At 37.7% G+C, this 19,092-nt stretch overlaps 1 protein-coding gene across 1 annotated transcript; it reads right to left on the bottom strand.

Annotated features, from left to right (window-relative positions):
• Nucleotides 1–96: 96 nt before the first annotated feature.
• On the bottom strand, nt 97–17,619 carry LOC123319100 (mucin-3A). The gene is made up of 4 exons (XM_044905950.1): nt 17,476–17,619; nt 5,485–5,598; nt 1,976–5,345; nt 97–1,655 (listed from the first exon to the last, which is right to left on the bottom strand). Exons 2-4 carry the CDS (start codon nt 5,577–5,579, stop codon nt 852–854), a joined length of 4,269 nt encoding a protein of 1,422 aa, XP_044761885.1. The 5' UTR covers nt 5,580–5,598; nt 17,476–17,619; the 3' UTR covers nt 97–851.
• Between the last annotated feature and the right edge of the window lie 1,473 nt (nt 17,620–19,092).

The following is a 19,092-nucleotide window of genomic DNA, read 5'->3' as shown; positions in this document are numbered from 1 at the left end:
TTCATTATATTGAAATGGAAATGAGGGTCTAGATTAAAAAAGAAGCTTATATTCAAATACATTCAGTATATTTAATAAGCATAGTATAATCTTGAGGAACAAGTATAAATAAATAAAATATATGTTATGACATTTTTTCGATCGATGACCAAAGATAAAGCGAAATGAATAATCGATAAAATATCACAATTTGGAACAATCATCATGGAAAACTATATACAGCGAATAATTATCTGTGAAATGGTGTAGAAATCTAAGTAATTATAAAATATTCCAAACAGGCATCTTAAAAATTATTGCGAACATAAAATACGTACACACAAAGGAAGTGCGAAGCTTTTTTTCAAAAATTAAATCGGCAGTTTCTCGATTTCAAAATTATTTAAGCCTCCTCTAATGCTCATTTCATCAGAGCTTCGTAAACACTGCGTCACATCAGAAAGGGAATCATATTCGAACTTTTTTCCAGATTCCAGATAAAGAAAGTTCGATGAACGTTTTCTGTGGATATGTTTTCGACATATAGAATTCACAAACGATAAAGATCTACACATATATTCATATTCAATGTAAAAATCACTTTTGTCATGCCATCATCCTTAATTTTTTCAAATGGCATGTAACTACAATACACTTCTCTCCTAGCCTCACCCCATAATGAATTTTTTCAACCCTTTTTGATGTGACTCGCTTCAAACAGGCCCGTAGAAATAAGGAATTCACCAACAAAAATAAATGATAAGATTTTCTAAAAAATCATCAGGAATTTTCGTGTGTCAAAGATTTCATTCTAACCATTCCACCAAGTCACTCTTTCCAGTAAATTTTTATATACAATACATTATTATCCTTCATGGCAATAACCTCGGGTTGAACCTGCCCATATGCAGGATCAACCCGGTTGGGTTATGCCTCACGAAATACAGAAAAGGTCTGTCCAACCTAAGTCTAGGATTTTGTGGTACCCTCGCTTGTCTTGGTCTCAAATTCAGCGGCAAAGATAAGTAATCTATGATGAACAGAGGGTCATCGTGCAAAATCTTCTGTTGTTCGAAAAGATCCAACCTTCTGTGTTTCCTCAGGGATCTTCTTGAAGTTGCAGGGTAATACTCGGAGTGGTGGTTGTTGACCGTGTTTGTACTGCCGCAAACTGAGAAATAGTTGAATTGGAGCATATCAGAAAGGTACAGATCATGAGCAACCCCATTGAGACCCCTCAAATCGGCTTTGTTCAAATCGAACAATGATTTCAACCCCATCTGCTTCAAGGCTGAGGTGGCGTTGATGATTGACCGATGAGAAAACCTGGGTATCTGCACTTCCAACCCTGGTCTTGGCACCAAAGACCTCAGCAATCTCGACCAAGCTCCCTTCTGGAAGGAGCTCTCTACCAGGCGTTTTTCCAGCCTGGCCAAACCGTCACCCATTGCGTTTATCCCTTGTTTTCCTGGGAGGACAAATATGAAACTCAAATTATCGTCTTTCTCCCCCAAAGCTACAGCAGTGGCGTCCAAGCTAGGTTCGTATCCGGCCAAGAATCCCCTCCTGTAAACTACAGCAGGTATGGGGATCAGTCTTCTCTGTTTCAGGGATGGGAATACCACAAAATGGAGCTCACCGTCTCTATCTGAAATCGATCCTTTCGTGCAGTCAGTCTGAAAAAAGATGTAACATTTTTTTAAATGTTCTCACATGTTTTGCTGCAGTTAATTGTTGTGGAATTGATTAGCCAGGCTAGAAGAATAGCTCTTTAAATATAGAGCAAGAGGAAGGAATTTTTCTATACTTTCTAGGCGCTTTCAGTGAAACAAAACAGCCTCTCTTGCTCCTTCCTGCTTTATTTCAAAGCTCAGCTCTTCTCAAAAAACTTCTGGTATGTCTTACTGTTTTAATCTGAAGAGCTGCCATATATTAGATACATTTGAATACCAAATTTTACACAGATAACTAGAAGTAAATGTAATTCAAATCTCACCTGCATTACGCTTGCGCTGACGGCTGCCAGAGGGGATCTCACTCTAACAGAGCCATCCTTCAAAAACTCCTGCAGTTTACCATTGGTCTGTTTCTTCACCAGCAAGTTCGTACGTCTCCTTATAGTATCTCCAATATCCTTAAAACTGACCTCTTCTACGTGGCCATCATAAAAGAACCTAGCTCTCTCCTTGTAGAAGTTCTGTATAACTTCCCTACTTTTATCACTGTACAATTGCCTGAGTATAGCTGAAGTAGCAACACCGCTATCTCCACCAGTAGTGATGGACTCCGTGATAGTTTTGAATATCAAGTGGGGGTTGAAGGTCACCATATTATCCAGTTTCAATATCTCGTTCATTTCGCCAGAGGTTGCTCCTCTGGCACCCAAGAAGACCATAGCAAGGAGGGACGTGGCAGCGAATGGTGAAACTATAACACTTCTGGCTGTGCTAATTCCAGTCGTGACTGATTTCCAAAAACCGAATGCAAGTTCGTTGCAGAGCTGAATGAACTGATAGACGTCATATTCTAAGTTGGCTGTGCTTTCTTCCAAGCCGAAACCCTGCATTGGTTGCATTGATAAATCAACAGTGGGTGTAGGTTCTAGGAAAGGTGCAAGGGAAGGTTTGCTCTCAGGAAGTGGAAGCTTACTGTGAGGTGCGATCGTGGAAACCAAAGTCCAAGAACCTTTTTCTGTATCTGCAGATATGGAAGACAGGGATGGAGACGATGTAGTCTCTGTTTTAGTTCGTGTTGTTGAGGGAACAAGTGTCGTTTGACCATTCTGCTCACTCTCGGTAAATTCTGTGGGATCAGTCGTTTCATATCGAGTTGTTTCCATGTACTTAATCGAAGTGTTGATGTCATCTAGCGTTGTTCCTTGGGATTCTTCCTGTTCTAACCCAGTGTTCGCTTCTGTAGATGTTGAAGGAAGTTCGTCTATAGCTGTTACACTCTTTTGAGTAGTAGGAAGGGGAGATACTTGGAATTTATTCTGTACCAGCTTGTGCATTTCCGTGTGGTTGAAATTTAGCATATCGTAATCTTGTTCCAAGCTCAAATCAGCCTTTGCTGGCTTGGACATGTTACGTTTATTGTATAGAGGTACGTTTATATAACTTATATTCTCCTTTACAGGTGATTCTGTGGCAATTTGAAATTTTGTAACGTCTTTTTCAGTTAGTTGTGAAAAATTTGTTGAGTCGGTGTCTCTGATATAGTTGGTTGTGGATTCGAAAACGACTGTCGACGGCTCTGATGTTGTTTGTGAATCTGTGTATGCAGCAAAAGTGGTTGGTGGTGGACTAGTTACGTTTTCCTTCAGTATTACTCCGTTCACGTTGTTCACAGCTTGAGCTAACAAATGGCTGAAACTTTCTAGTAAGGTTTCATTACCTACGGCGTTTTGGTCGTTGTTTTGCGTGGGTAATGTTGACGTGAAATCATCTGATGTTGATGTGGAGTCTAGAGAATCTGTAACAGCCTCATTGATTGCCGAATTGATTTCATAAACATTTGTTGACGAGAGTAATAGCTGTTGCAGGATATCCTTATTCATGACAATGGTATCATTCAAAACAGTCTGTAACTTTTCAGTTGTTGGTTCCTCTGTAAAGTTGGGTTCTGTCCTGATGTAAGTGGTTTCAGGATTGGTTGAGTAGGTTGTCGAGATATCATTACTGGTTGACGGTTCATTTTCTGACAGAGTACTCATGTCATGTGCGTCTGATCTCGTGGAAACCCTGGATGACGTATCTGATGTAACAGATTGAGATGTTGAAAATGGTGGATATTCTGTGGAACTCGGGAGTGATTGGGAGGACTCAACCTTACTGTTGAGTATTTGTGCGAGTGTAGGTAGTGTTGTATTTTGTTTTACTGAAGGTGAAGAAGTTAAATAAGATAGGAATTCTGTTATTGAAGAGGTGGATAGCCCTGGTAGGCTAGTGTCTTCCACATCCTCACTCTTCGTGGAGTATTTGGAGGTTGTGGAATAAATCTTTGTAGACGTTGAGGCTGTGTTTGCTCCAGTCGTTGATTGTGGCTTGGAAGCTACAGAAACTATGGTTGGCTTTTGTGAAGAAACTGTAAATATAGCTTGGGTAGTTGAAGATGGAGTTTGGGCGTTACTCGTTGTCGTATATGTTTTCTTCTCGCTAGTTTCAATAGTTTTAGTAGTGGTCGAAATGTTTGTGTTAGCAGAAGGTATCGGACGAACTAGAATGTATATTTTTTCGGTTTGTTGCGTCATTGGTTCCACGCTGGTACTTTCGGAAAGAACTTTACTGGTTGTTATGGATTGTACCGGCAATGTGTTTGTAGTAGATGGTGTACTGCGCTTGGTTTCAGATGTCTTATAGCCTTCACCAGTCGTTGGTGTGACTGTAGGAACTGGAGATGAAATTTCAGTTGTGCTGATCTTTGAATTTCCCTCATCTGTTAGTGGTGTTGCAGGACTGTTCCTGGATTCGATTGTGATGAACGAACTTGGTGATGTTTGCTCCAAAATCGTACTGCTCACTCTCGACTCCATCGGTAATTCTGGTTTTGGGGTACGTGTACTGATATAGTCCTGCCTGGTAGTGGTACCACTCGTTGATAATTTGCTGTAGGGCTCTTCCAAATGATTCGTGTTTGAATTGGGGAATATCTGCACTTTTATCGTGGTTGTTTCTCGTGTTGGGGAGTCGTATCTTTGGGTTGTCATACCAGGGGTCATTTCGGGTTGATTTGTTGTTTGTTTAAAAGTGCTCGGAGTGGAACTCGTGGATAACATACCAGTGGATGTTTTGACACTTTCCAAGAGGAAATCATTGAGTGTGGTGAGCTTTGGTGTTGTGCTGGGTGGAGGCAGTTTCTTGGTGGTAGGTTCCGTTTGCGTAGGTTGAAGGATGATAGTTTCCGGAGTACTCCCTGTAGCTATCCTCTCGGGCCTTATGTCATCACCGGAATTCCCAAAAATAGCAGGTAATATCATACTCCAAGAGTCTGAAACATCCGGGGTGTCAAACAGCTGATTGGTGTCAGGTAGTTTGTGGGACTCCATCTCTTCCCTCAGTACATTCTGCACAGTACTGACGATATCGTTGACCCTCTTCTCTGGCATGATGTCCAGGTTGTCTATGTCGAATACGTCATCTCCGCTGGTTGCAATGATGGCCTTTATCTCTTGCAGAGTCATCAGTCTCTTAACAAGGTCGCCGCTCTCATCGAAGGTGTAGAATTCATACCTATCCGGATTCAGCAGTTCTATAGGACTGGCCAGCTTGGTGACTGGGGGTTTGGCTACTGGTTTACCGACTGCATCGGAGAATGTGGCCCCTGTACCATTCTCAGAGTCCATGATGACGGAGACTGAGGTAACCACGCTGAAAATTATGATAATTTAATTTTAGTTCTCTGAGATTTGAGATTAGGTGCGACAGTTAGATGGTTATGGACAATGACAACTAAAATTGAAGGTCAAATCAGGAGATTTTGGTTCTGAGGGTTAAAAGGATAGATTACCTGGATCCTAATATTTTTCTGGAATCATCTGGATCGGGGTCTCCTAAGGAGAAGGTATTCCAACATCCTACTAGGACGAGAATTTGTATCCACATCTTGGAAGTGCAACTTCAACTGCAAAAAGACAATATTTGAATGATTACTCTACAAAAAGTGAGGCATAGTTTAAGAAGAAACCATATAAATCTTAATCTTCTTCTCTATTTCACAAGCTTTCATTTGACTACTAACGTTGATATGTAACAAGCTTATTTGGAAAGCAACTTCTAAACGAAGGGAGATATGCTTTCGAAATTGCACGCAGTAGATTCAGCGTGTTCGAAAACCTATATTTTCATACCAAAATTTCAAATATCTGTCCCAGTTTAGAAGAAAATCTTTTTTTTTTTTGTTTTTCCACTTTTCATTTTCGAGTTGACTTCGAATAGCTCTCAGGAGTGTAATTCTCTATAGAATCATCAACAGTTTGGTTTTCTAGAATCTTCAAAACAACTTCAATGCACTCCAAATTCTAGGACAGTAATAGAACATCCTGATTTTCAGACAGAGAAGCAAATAGGTCATTTTAGGGGGTCTAACCCCTCGCTCATTTTTGACCCAAAAAAATTGAGATTTTCAAAATTTTTTTGTGCTAGGGTGAAAGCCTTGAAAACACTGATTATGAAACCGTAAATCCCAATTGGATCAGATGAATATGACAGGCAATGACGGCTCGTCCGGGTATGCAGGGTCGGCCGGGCCGACCCAAAAATAACCGAGAAATGGAAAATAATTATAATTATTTTATTCTTCAAAACTTATTCCAAATGATTAATTTCGATATTAAATTCTCGATTAATTCCCTAGTAATACGTACGACAACTTATTTCGATCAACGTGACGCCCCTGTCGCCCTGAGTTAGTTTATTTCGAAGTTCTCTTTCCTTACGATAAACACGCTACACGCTAGGTCGGCCAGCCGGCAGTAGCCTAGCGAAACGCTTCAAGTTATTGTACTATACAGCACCTACGTCGCACGCAGTTATCACCAAGTTGAACATCGTATTACGTCGCTGCTAGATACATACACGGTCGGCCAGCACGAGTTGGGCCTACCTTGCTATGGTTTGGTCGTTTGGTTGTCATATTTCTAGATTTCCTCATTGTCTATTCTGAGATATTATATTATCAAATGAATAGTTAATCATTAAATATTATGTCTATTTTAGAAAAGAGCGTATTCGCACCTTTTAAGAGTAGTTTTAGTCAATGAAAATATAATATATCCCTAATTATAGTTAGATTTTTCTATTATTAAATGAATAGTTAATTTTTGAAAAAGGGTATTCCGACCGTATAAGAGTAGTTTAGTGATTTTTTGACCATAAAAATTCGTAATTCCTAGTGAATTTATAAGGGCACGGTGATTTCGAAGCTTCTTGAATACGCGTAGGCCGGCCGGCCGAGCCTCGGAGTGGGGATATAAGAATCGCATCCGCATCGCTGTTCCCATATTATGAATTGAATTAGGTCAGTGTCGTAGAATAAGAAAAAGGGGTGAACGTGTTTATCAGTTTTCTTCGATTCATTTCGTAAATTTTGACAATCTGAGTGGATTCTAAATTTCTTTAATTGTTGAATAATTGGAGTAGTAGCAAATCGAAACAAACTTTGCATCCTGTCACAAGATCATGTGACAGTAGAAGGAAGAATGGTGAAATAAAGAAAGGAAAAATTAGTACATTTTCACTTAAAATCAAAATTGTAGATGTGTTTCAGTGAACTTAAAATTTTGATTCGTATTGACGTTTTGTGTTGTAATAAATTTGTTATCGGTATTTACAGAGAGACACCGAAGAAGAATAAAACTATTATTCAAAAGCTGGGCAAAAACAAAGAAGTATAGTACATTCTTTCTCCAAAAACAATCCTTTATATCACATTGAAAACGAAACTTTTATACACTGTTGTATAAAAATAAATCAGACTATATCAACAGGATGGGGCATAAGTCTGGAATAAAATTAATATTTCTTCAATATTAATCAACCACTCAAAATGAAGACACTGAAACCCACCAATTGCTTTTCAATTACCTTCTTCTCCTATCAATGAGTAGTTTCTCAACCAATAACTTAACATCAAGATGCTGAAAAACATGTCATTTCTGATTGCATTTATTTTTGGGAAATAAAATTGAATATTTTTTTCCATCCCTTAGCCGCAACCCTATCCAACTTATCTTCAGAAACTTAATCGACAAAAAATATATCAATATTTAATTTTAGAAAAACAGAGATTATGGTGGGATTCCGCGTTTTCATTTTCAGTTATTGGTTGAAAAAATAGATGTTAATTTTATTTCAGGATATTCCCCTGTATATCCTGGGTCTGGCCTACCCACATCTTATGGGCACGAGCCGTCACTGATGACAGGAGATATCGCAGATTGAAACTTACAATTTTTGAAAAATGCCATTTCCAGGATGAAAATCTAAACGAACGGAGGTTGGCTTTCGAAATTGGTCGCAATAGATTTAGCTTGTTCGAAAACCTATATTTGCTTACAAAAATTGCGGATATCTAACACTGTTTACCAGAAAATCAAATTTTTAATTTTTCCTTCTTCAACTTTCGAGTTAGGTACCTATATCCAGCAGAAGAATTATAGGAGTAGATAAATAATGAAAAGAAAACGTGCTAACTAGGATTATTCGTTGACATTTAACAAAAAGTTTCCCAATTTCCTATACAACTGAAGGGTCATACAGGATATTTCGTTAATCTCCAATAATTATTATAAACATATTTCGAAGAAACTGTGTGGCTTTGAAGCCAATTTCTCATAATTTTAAAATGACATTTAAGAAGTCCTTACTCAAATTGTTCGTATTGTGTGGTAATTCGCAATGAGGTTTCAAACACGAAATGGAGAATGTAGATAATAATCATTCGTTCTTCAAAGTCTGCCATTTCATCAATTCATTTCGAAAATATTCCCTTGAGAATTTCATTGATCATTTATGTTCTTGTTTTACTCAGAAATGAATGACAGAATTGAAGAAGAGTAGATTTCTAGCAGAGCGATCTTTAATGAGTGCAAAGAATGAATCTCCACTTTTTGAGTCCATTATTCTTCGTTTCATATCGTTCCCTTCTCATCTCGACTATACAAATTAATATGCATATTTCCTGAATTATATAACGGCAATTTAGAGTACCATACAATGGACTCTTCACACAACCGAGCCGCAATCTTCAGGAGTTCTTTCCCAAGTTTCAATCGACCCACAATTCGGATATACGCAACACGTGTATTTGGAATATGGCTCGTTATAGATAGCCATCTTCCGTCAACTTACGAGCATGGGGATCTTCAAAGAGCTCGTATCTTAGCAGATCGAAGAATTCGATCTGTGAATGGGATTTTCATGGGTTTCGCAGATGCAGCCTTCCACAATCTTCGCTCAGAGGTGAATTGGTCCTTGTAGTCCTTGATAAATACAGGGTGTTTCATGCAAAGTGTCCACTAGATTCACTACAAGCGAAACATGCTGCAGATGGGAGGTTTCGTGTTTTTGTTGATGATAATAGTAGTAATTTCAAAACTTCGAATAATGGTCTTCCACAAGGATCAGTTTAAACACCTCTTCTTTTCGATTTTCATCTGCGTGATATCCCTACTACTTCTTCTGAGAATTTTATATACGCTGATGATTTTGCCCTCGCATTACGTCATTTTGATTTTAGATGTATAGAGAATAATCTATCTACGAGGATATATTGAAAAATTCTTAGCCTACTATAGAACCAAACAAAATTTCAATGTCAAAATATTTTATTACTCAACATATTCTCCTCTTAATTGGATACGTTTATTACAGCGAACCTGCAACGTCTCTAGACCTTTCAAAAAAAATGTTTCTTCTTGCTCTGCAAACCAGACCTCCACAGCTATTATTACCTCCTCGTTGGAAGAAAATTTACCACCTTTTAAACTTTTTTCAGTTGAGGAAAGAGATGATAGTCGGATGGAGCCAAATCTGGTTAAATATGGAGGGTGTTCTAGTAATTCAAACCCTAAATCACGAATTTTTTGCATGGCATTATGAGATTTGTGTGCAGGGGCGTTGTCCTGCAAAAACAAAACACCTTTGGATAGCTTTCCGCGTCTTTTCTCTTTAATTTTCTTCCGTAGAGTTGTCAGTAATGTCGAATGGTGATCTCTGGTTATTGTTCTACCCTTATCCAATAAATCAATCATGATTACTCCATGACAATGCCAAAAAACCGAGGCAAGAACTTTTCCAGCAGATTTTTGGACACGATACTTCTTAGGTCTCGGAGAACCAGAGGGTCGCCATTCAATCGATTGTTTCACTATTTCTGACAAGGAACCACAATTTTTATTTAAGAACTATTCATCTACACCCTGTATTTCGGTGAGTAACTGCAATATTGGTCTCCAATTCCTCCTACTACAAAAAGGGGGAAAGTTGGTCAATAGATATTATAATTTTTCTTCGATTACATCATTATCTCCCCACAAAATCTCTCATTTCATATCAGAGTACACCTCAGAATGGACGATAACTTCAATTATAGTGATTCGAAGAGTTATAAGCATTCCATTGAGCTTTTCAAGTTTCGCAAGTAGATCTAAAAATGCAAATAGCCATCAGAAATGATTTGTACGTTTTCATTCAATTGTAATTACATTACAAACGACCAGTCTAGTCACCTAGTAACAATAACAACGTGACTGAGAATTGAATACAAAGCATCATGTTAACAGTACTTCTCTGTGAAGTACACTTTGAATACCTATTAAATGAAGTGAATTAGTGACTGGGTGCGAATTTCTCTCATAACTCTTCTTAGGCATCATAGATAAGTGATAATTTCGGGTATACGTCTTGTTGGATAATAAAGTAACTATTTTTCAATGTACAGGAAAGAGACCTCAATAAATGAGGAGGAAATTGGGAACGACAAATCTGATGGATGATTTCAATCGGTTTAATTGATCGTTATATGTGTTTCTGGTACAGTAATTATCTTGATTGGCTTATTACACGACGATATTATTCAGAAATTCGTTCCACTATATCCTGGATTGTTGAATTGATTCGAAATCAGTTTATGGACTTAAGAGATTTGGTCTTTTGTTGCCAGGATTCCAGCAAATTTCACTGCTACCTTAAGATCTGTTTTGCCCCTTATAAGAGCTGTACTCACAACTGCTCCCTCTACAGCTCAAGAGTTCCGATGAACTCCAGTATCTGAGAGGGATTCAAGGAGACAGACAACCCTATATAGTTTCAAAACTAATATCAGATCATGAGCTAATTGAAGTGGATTCCGACAAAGTTTGAATCATTATCCTAGACCAAAATTTTGCAGAGTTATTGACCGATTGAGCACTGTTCACTCTGTATAAGGAGGGACTACTCAAAAAAATATATACCTGTACAAATATTTCAACAGTAGATTCTTGAGGCCAAAAGAAACACTTTTTTCCTTTACTATTTTTGCGGAATCGGCTCAGTTTAAAAGATACAAGCTGTTGTAAAACCACAAATAATCATTTTTGCTTCTGCGAGGATTATATTGAAAAATTCTTAGCCTACTATAGAAACAAACAAAATTTCAATGTCAAAATATTTTATTACTCAACATATTCTCCTCTTAATTGGATACATTTATTACAGCGAACCTGCAAAAAAAAATGTTTCTTCTTGCTCTGCAAACCCGACCTGCACAGCTTTTATCAACTCCTCGTTGGAAGAAAATTTACGATCTTTTAAACTTTTTTTCAGTTGAGGAAAGAGATGATAGTCGGATGGAGCCAAATCTGGTGAATAAGGGGGATGTTCTAGTAATTCAAACCCTAAACCACGAATTTTTTACATGGCAACAAGAGATTTGTGTGCAGGGGCGTAGTTCTGCAAAAACAAAACAACTTTGGATAGCGTTCCGCGTCTTTTCTCTTCAATTTTTTCTCGTAGAGTGGTCAGTAATGTCGAATAGTAATCTCCGGTTATTGTTCTACCCTTATCCAAAAAATCAATCATGATTACTCCATGGCAATCCCAAAAATCTGAAGCAAGAACTTTTCCAGCAGATTTTTGGACACGAAACTTCTTAGGTCTTGGAGAACCAGAGTGTCGCCATTCCATCGATTGTTGCTTTGTTTCTGGATCGTAGAAATGTACCCAAGTATATATAGATATCACCCACGTCTTCCAGTTCTCTCATTGTGACCATTACGTACCACAAAAATATCAAAAATTCAAACACAACTCATGAAACTAAGTTGGACGCTATCTAATGAATATTCGAATGTTTCGTGAAATAACAGTACCTATTATTCATATTTTCTCATATAATGCGACGTTTTCGAGTTATTTGATGATCAAAAATGAAAAATTACTGTGATATTCGGAAAATTAGGTACTTTGGCTGAATACAACTCTGCTCGATAGATCCACAAATGCGTATTGTCATAAGGCTTGTTCGTAGAGTGGTTCACAACGGTTGTGAACTGTACAGAGCAAGCGCAATTGCATTTTAGGGTAGCGAAAATCCATTTGCGCTTGCTCTGTACAGTTCACACCCGTTGTGAACCACTCTACGAACAAACCCATAGATTCAGCTAGTTATTCTGCAGGTAATTTTGTTTTTCCAAGGATGGCACACCTCATGACGAAAACTTAAAATGGCTATATCTCTTTACCAGGGCCGAATCGAAAAAAAAGGTAAAAAATGCTAAAGATGAAAAGTGTTTCTTTTGACCTAAAGAATCTACAGTATTTTTTTGAGAAGGGACCACCAATAAAAATGTTTCCCAACTATTTATTCACAACCTGGATTCATAGTAACGTCCAGACTAGAGTACCCTCCATCGAAAACCTTCGACTACGGTCCTGTTCAAGACTCCGGAACACTATGAGAGTTTTGACATCACGTTCGGTCAGCGCCATTTAAATTATGAATACGACATGTTCGAAAGAACTGTTATTTCGAAGAGGTATGAGCATCGGCTATACGCGATGGCTAAATGAGCATATTTGAGCTGGTCTGCGCCAATTCCGGTGAATCATACGGGCTCACACACACACATGCACACTACTGACACGGATCTGTAAAGGTCATTCGGCGTGGGCCATCACACTCTCCGATTTCTGAATGTTCCGTTAGGGCTCAACGTCCCCAAAAACTTCTCGTCTGGCTCTGGCATTCGCAGCGATATCAAGGAAATGATTTTGGTTGATCAAGCACTCCTCTTCATCCAGTTATAGGCAGAGAATTCACAGAATTGAAAATCGCAGATGTCTATAGCCAAAGATCATAGAGTTAACCTAAGCTAACTCTATAATCTTTGGTCTATGGCCTTAAGACCCGTTTGCACCAAACGCACTTAGTGTTAAGTGTCCCTTAAAATGAACCCTTAACTCAAATTACGTTGCACCAACTGTTAAGTGACATTTAAATGGCTAAAGCTAGCCTTAAATTTAAGCGCTCCTGTAATGACCACTTAGGTATTTAATGGCGGGATTCTAACCTAAAATAATTTGTTACCTGGCTGCAGAACTTCCCATTTTCGATGGATTTTGAAAATTGAATGAATTCATTTCTGAATACCAAGCCTTTTCTTTTGCCTTTATTGTAATGCCATCAGTCTTTTTTAATTTTCAATTTGGTGTCACAAATCATACTATAGTTAGCAACAAACTCTTTTCTTCTGTTAAGAAGTTGAGTGCCCTTCGTAAATTACCACCACTTGCTTGGCAATCATTCACCGTATTCGTACTAACAAGAGCAATAAGGACATTTTCTTCACGTTCCTCTTCAACATTAGTAAAACAAATTCACACAAGACCTTACAAAGAAAGTGTTGTACTTATATAAACTTAGGTACCTTTTATTTGACAATTATTATCAATATTAATGCTAATTCAACAACAAAAAGTTGTTACTCTTTGATAATATCATAATAATATCCTTGACACTGACTGACAGGACAATAAAGTTAGGTTAATGAAATGACAACGATCATCGGCAACCGGCCAACCAATGAAATGGCTTTATTGGACTAGGATGAAGTTACACCAAAATAAAAAACTGAAATATCACTAGATATAAAAACTTAAGGGCCCCTTACTTAAGATTCTGTTAAGCCACAGTCGGGCAACTGGGAATAAAATTAAGCGTCCCTTAACTTTAAACGAGGCTTAGTTAAGTACTCCTTTTAAGGGGGATTGGCGCAAACGAGCCTAAGCAATGTGGGAACGCGTTGTCACGTGATGGCTACTTAAAGGTCAAATAGATTTTCACTGGACTTCGACTTTTGGAAAAGAGAAATATCCAAGGAAGGCTTTAGACGACATTTTGTTTTTCAACTCCACGCCAATCGACCGCCATCTTGGAAAAAGGAGCGAATTAGATCTGCGACACTTCTATGGTCGCTGGGTATGATTCAAAATCGGTCTGGCAGTTCACGGTTCGCGTCTTGGCCAATAGCCTAAGTCGCCAGCGGGAGAAACGTGAAAAGATCTAAGTCCGCGGTATTGCAGCACAAAGAGAAGCTATTTTAATTGTTATTTCGCTTCCTCGGACAATCTATGGTTTAAATACTGAACAGCCGTAATGGTATAATTATTGACTGATCTATATCGATCCAGATGGAGAAAGGATAACTTTACGAACGGTCGGATTGACGGTTGCAATGCAAAGTTGGGAAACAGCAGTCTCTTCACGATGTCTTGGACGTTTTTCCCTTTCACGAAATTCACAGAGCGCAGATCTGCTTCGCCTACCCTATGAGTAAACTCAAAAAAAATTTGACAAATTTGACGTTTCTCTGGAATAAATTTATTCGTGACAGATATCGATGATCAGAGGTTTTGACAATCGATGTCAGATTGTGGTTAACGTCAGTTTTGATGGAAGTTATGTTGGCAGCGATGGTTTTACATCAATCGGACTCATAGAATACTGGTTTTGGCATCGGTATTCATGAAAATACTTCTATTGTAGGTACTCAAGGGAGATCTACCCACAAGGTAGACCATGTTACTCCAATTAGAAGAAGAAGGAGGAGCAATTACTTTAAAATCAATGCTAGTCAGCCCTCAAAAACAAAAATCAGTTTCCTCTCGACCCGTTTGCACCAAACGCACTTAGTGTTAAGTGACCCTTAAAATGAACCTTTAACTTAAATTACGTTGCAACAACTGTTAAAAAAACTAATCAGAGATGAATCCTTCTTCAAATTATCCTTTTTGGTGCAACGCTTTCAATCTCATCCAATATATTTCTTTTCGTCTTTGTTTTTCCTTAAGTCCAACGGTTACAGCTTTTCTTATTCGAACTTTCCGTGAAATTGAAGACTGTTTTTTTTTGGCCGATGACCCGTAAGAATCCATAGACCGCATCGAAAGTAATGGAAACGTTCGAGAAAAACATGATGATCGGATGACGTATGGTTTTGTTATGGTCATCGACAAGACTCGGTTTGGAAGGACGCTGCTGTTGTACGAACGAATGACTGACAGAATTTCGTCTATTCGGTGAATAGGGGATACTTTTTTCTTGAGTTGAACCACCTGAGAGAGGGCAGACCTATGGCACATTGTTGAAGTATTAGCTTTTGGTTTATTATTTCCTATTATTAGTATACTTGCAGTGTGAATCTTTGACTTTTACATAGGTATATTTTAACTATATTTCATTTCTTGCCTAAATTTGCATTTATTCATCATGCCATATCTCGCGAAATATTCGATGAAAAGCCATGCTGTAAAGAGCATTTTTCAGCAGGAATGGCAACTCCCGACCTTTCAGTAATGACAAATAAAGAATATACTGCTATCTAAATATTTAACAGAACCGTTTGGAAGCTACCAGTGAATAAAATGTAATTAACAAGAGTGTTGAAAATTGTGGGTTTCAATTTCAATCTTTTGAGAGCTGTTTTATTCTTAAATACATTTTCATCCTTCGTTAGATGGATATTATGAAATAATTACCGAATTTCAGATTGAGAAATCTCCAGTGAAGATGATTTCTCACGACAATTATTACAATAATTTCGTCTCGTTGACAATGAGGACTATTTTAGCTTGGTTTTTTAGACTTGTATTGAATTCTTCATCTGCGAATGCCTCAACTGTAATCAAAATGGATGAGGGATAATAGAATTTTCATAAATCTTGCTATAACATTAATAGACGATACAAAATGTCTGGATTCTTGGTGCATGGTGTACTGATAAAAAAACGGAAATGGTTGAAGACCGGAACAACTTCCATTGAATTATTCAACAGTGCAGCTAACAGAATTTGTGTAGATGGAGAAGAATGAGACAGAGTGAAATAGCAAATTAGGTATTCACTTCTTTCGTTACTAAGTTAAACACCTGATTGAATCAAATCCTTTTCCCTTCACTCCAGACATTTTTAAATTTTTCTCAGAATCCCAAAAACTGACATATGAAATTCAAGTTGTGCTATATTGGTATATACAGGGTGAGTCTTTGACTCGTACAAATATTTAAAATGTAGATTCTTCATTCTTGATCTTTGATTAAAAGATAAAGCCATTTTAAATTTTCATTATGAGCTGATCCACCACTGGAAAAACGAAATAACCTTCAGAATAACTAGGTTAATCTGTGACACTACACATCTGTGGATCTTTTAAACAGAATTGTATTCAGCCAAAGTACCCAATTTTTTAAATTTGACAGATAGTTTTTAATTTTTGAAAATCAAATTAATCGAAAACGGATCATTATACGAGAAAACATGAAGAATACTTTTTTTTTACAAAACGTTCAAATATTCAGTAGATAGCATCCAATTTATTTTCAAGAGTTGGGTTCTTTGAATTTTTGGTACTTTTATGGTACGCAATGGTCATAACAAAAAAACTGGAAGACGTGGGTGACATCTTGTGTTCGAAAAAGATTCATCAAATAAACGAAAAACTATATTCCGAAATTCATTTCATTCGATAAAACCGTTTGTGAGATAAAACTAAAAATTGAATTTTTTTATGGTTTTTCGACGCCCTGTATCTTTCAAACCGAGCCGATTCTGAAAAAATGGTAAAGGAAAAAAGTGTTTCTTTTGACCTCAAGAATCTACTGTTAAAATGTTTGTACGAGTCAAAGACTCACCATGCATAAGAGTTGTATTCAGCCAAAGTACCCAATTTTCCGAATATCTCAGATATTTTTTATTTTTGAACATTAAATTACTCTAAAACGGCGCATTAAACTAGAAACTTTCATTTCAAAAAACGTTCGAATATTCATTGGTTTCAAGCGATGGGTTTTTTGAATTTTTGGTATTTTTAGGGTACGTAATGGTCATCATAAGAAAACTGGAAGACGTGGGTAATATCTTCTATTCGAAAAAGATTCATCAAACAAATGAAAAACTATATTCCGAAATTAATATCATTCAATGAAACCGTTTGTGAGAAAAAACTAAGAATTAAATTTTTTTACGGTTTTTCAACAGCCTGTATCTTTTAAACCGAGCTGATTCGGAAAAAATGGTAAAGGAAAAAAGTGTTCCTTTTGACCTCAAGAATCTACTGTTAAATTATTCGTACCCTGCATAATTTTCAACCTGCAAGAAAAACTGACGGCAAATTTCCACGTCCGGAGCGATGAACTCTAAAAAAAAACAAAATCAAACCATTCACGTCAACGCGCCTCCATCTCAAGCGATCATAACAAAATATCAAATGCAAAACCACGAAGTAGCAATAATAATTAGAGTTCCAGCGATCAAAACGGCTCTATAATTACGGTTCGTAAGGCTCAAAACTGCGCTGAACTCGACAATTTTCCAGTTTGTAGTTATAACGTTCTAAGAAAACATAACAAGTGCCGTTAAAGATCCTGGTATGTCAGTCATCTCCAACAGAACTGTTTACGGCCGAGGAAAAAACGACGCAGCATCCAAGCGATAAATCAGCGACAAAATTCGCAAATCTCACCTGGGTTAAGTTCTGTTTTTCTCGAGGGTCGTGTGGCGCCGCATCAAAGTGGCGATATATGCAGATGTTGCGCTCCCAGAGGAACGGTTTGCGTCTGATTGAGATGGGACAATTCGCGTATTCACCTCAGAACTGTCTCGCGAGGAGTCAATGGCACTACTGGTGGTACTGACGGCGAAGAAGCGACCAAGAAGCTTGTGGTACCGAATGGGAAGCGGTGAGACGCGAGATCGACCTTGACCGCCGCTCTGTGACGGTTCTATCAACGCGATGGACAATAGATCAGGTGGATATGGGGGGTTGTCTTCTGGTGACAATGATGAGGCTGCGGGAAGACTCTGGGGGTGTTGACATCTCTGTTTAGATGACAATTTGGATCATCTGATGACATGTATATAATATGTATATATTATATAATAAATATAGACATTATTCTCCATATGTATGGGCCATATCACAATTAGATACACCAAAAAAAAAGATCAACTTTCGAGTCGCGTATCTTCCAGAAAAATCATCACAGATCGGAAAGTGATACACAATCCGGAAGAGCAACTCTTCTAGTAATAAATCTGAGAACTACAGCTATCTCGAAGCAACTGTTCGGTCTTGACGAATTTTTAACTGACCCCATTTTTGGGAATTTTTTTAAGGTCCCTTTTGGAGTCGTTTATCTTCCAGAAAAATCATCACAGATCGGGAAGAGATACACATTCTGTAAAAGCAACTCTTCTAGTAATGAATCTGAGAACTACAAAGATCTCGAAGCAACCGTTCGCTCTTGAGGAGCTTTCAACTAAAATTCGCAATTTTTGATAATTGACATTTTAGAGATGAAAATCTAAACGAAGAGAGATAGGCTTACGATTTTATCCCCAATCGATTCTGCTTGTTCGAAAACCTATATTTCCATACCAATCTTTTGGATGTCTGATACAGATTTCGAAAAAAACGAATTTTCTGTTTTTCCATTTTTCATTTTCGAGTTCACTTTGAAAGGCTGTCTACAGTGCAGTTTTGTATTGGTTCACCAACTCATTGGTTTTTTGGAATCTTCAAAACGCCTATTATGAATTTCTTTCTCTGGAGGAATGATAAAACACCGTACTTCTCAGAGAGAGAAGCAAATATGTGATTTTAGGGGGGTCCAACCCCTTGCTCATTTTTGACCCAAAAATTTGGGATTTTCGAATTCGAGTTTTTGATCTAGTATTGAAGCCTGACTAGTGCTGATTACGATACCGGAAATCTCAATTGGATCTGACAAGTATAACAGGAGATATCGCCGATTGAAATTTGCAATTTTTGAAAAATGCCATTTCCAAGATGAAAATCTAAATGAAGGGAGATAGGCTTTCGAAAATACTCGCAATAGATTCAGCGTGTTCGAAAACCTATATTTCCATACCAAACTTTCGAATATCCGGCACTGTTTAGGAGAAAATAATTTTTTTTGTTTTTCCACTTTTCATTTTCGAGTTGACTTTGAAGAGCTCTCTGGAGTGCAATTCTCTATTGAAGCATCAACTTTTTGATTTTCCAGAATCTTCGGAACAGATTCTATGCTCTCCATATCCTAGGATAATAATAGAACATCCTGATTTTCAGACAGAGTAG

The sequence above is a fragment of the Coccinella septempunctata genome, chromosome 8, assembly GCF_907165205.1.
Source record: "Coccinella septempunctata chromosome 8, icCocSept1.1, whole genome shotgun sequence".
NCBI lineage: Eukaryota > Metazoa > Arthropoda > Insecta > Coleoptera > Coccinellidae > Coccinella > Coccinella septempunctata.
This window is presented reverse-complemented; position numbering and strand designations above follow the sequence as displayed.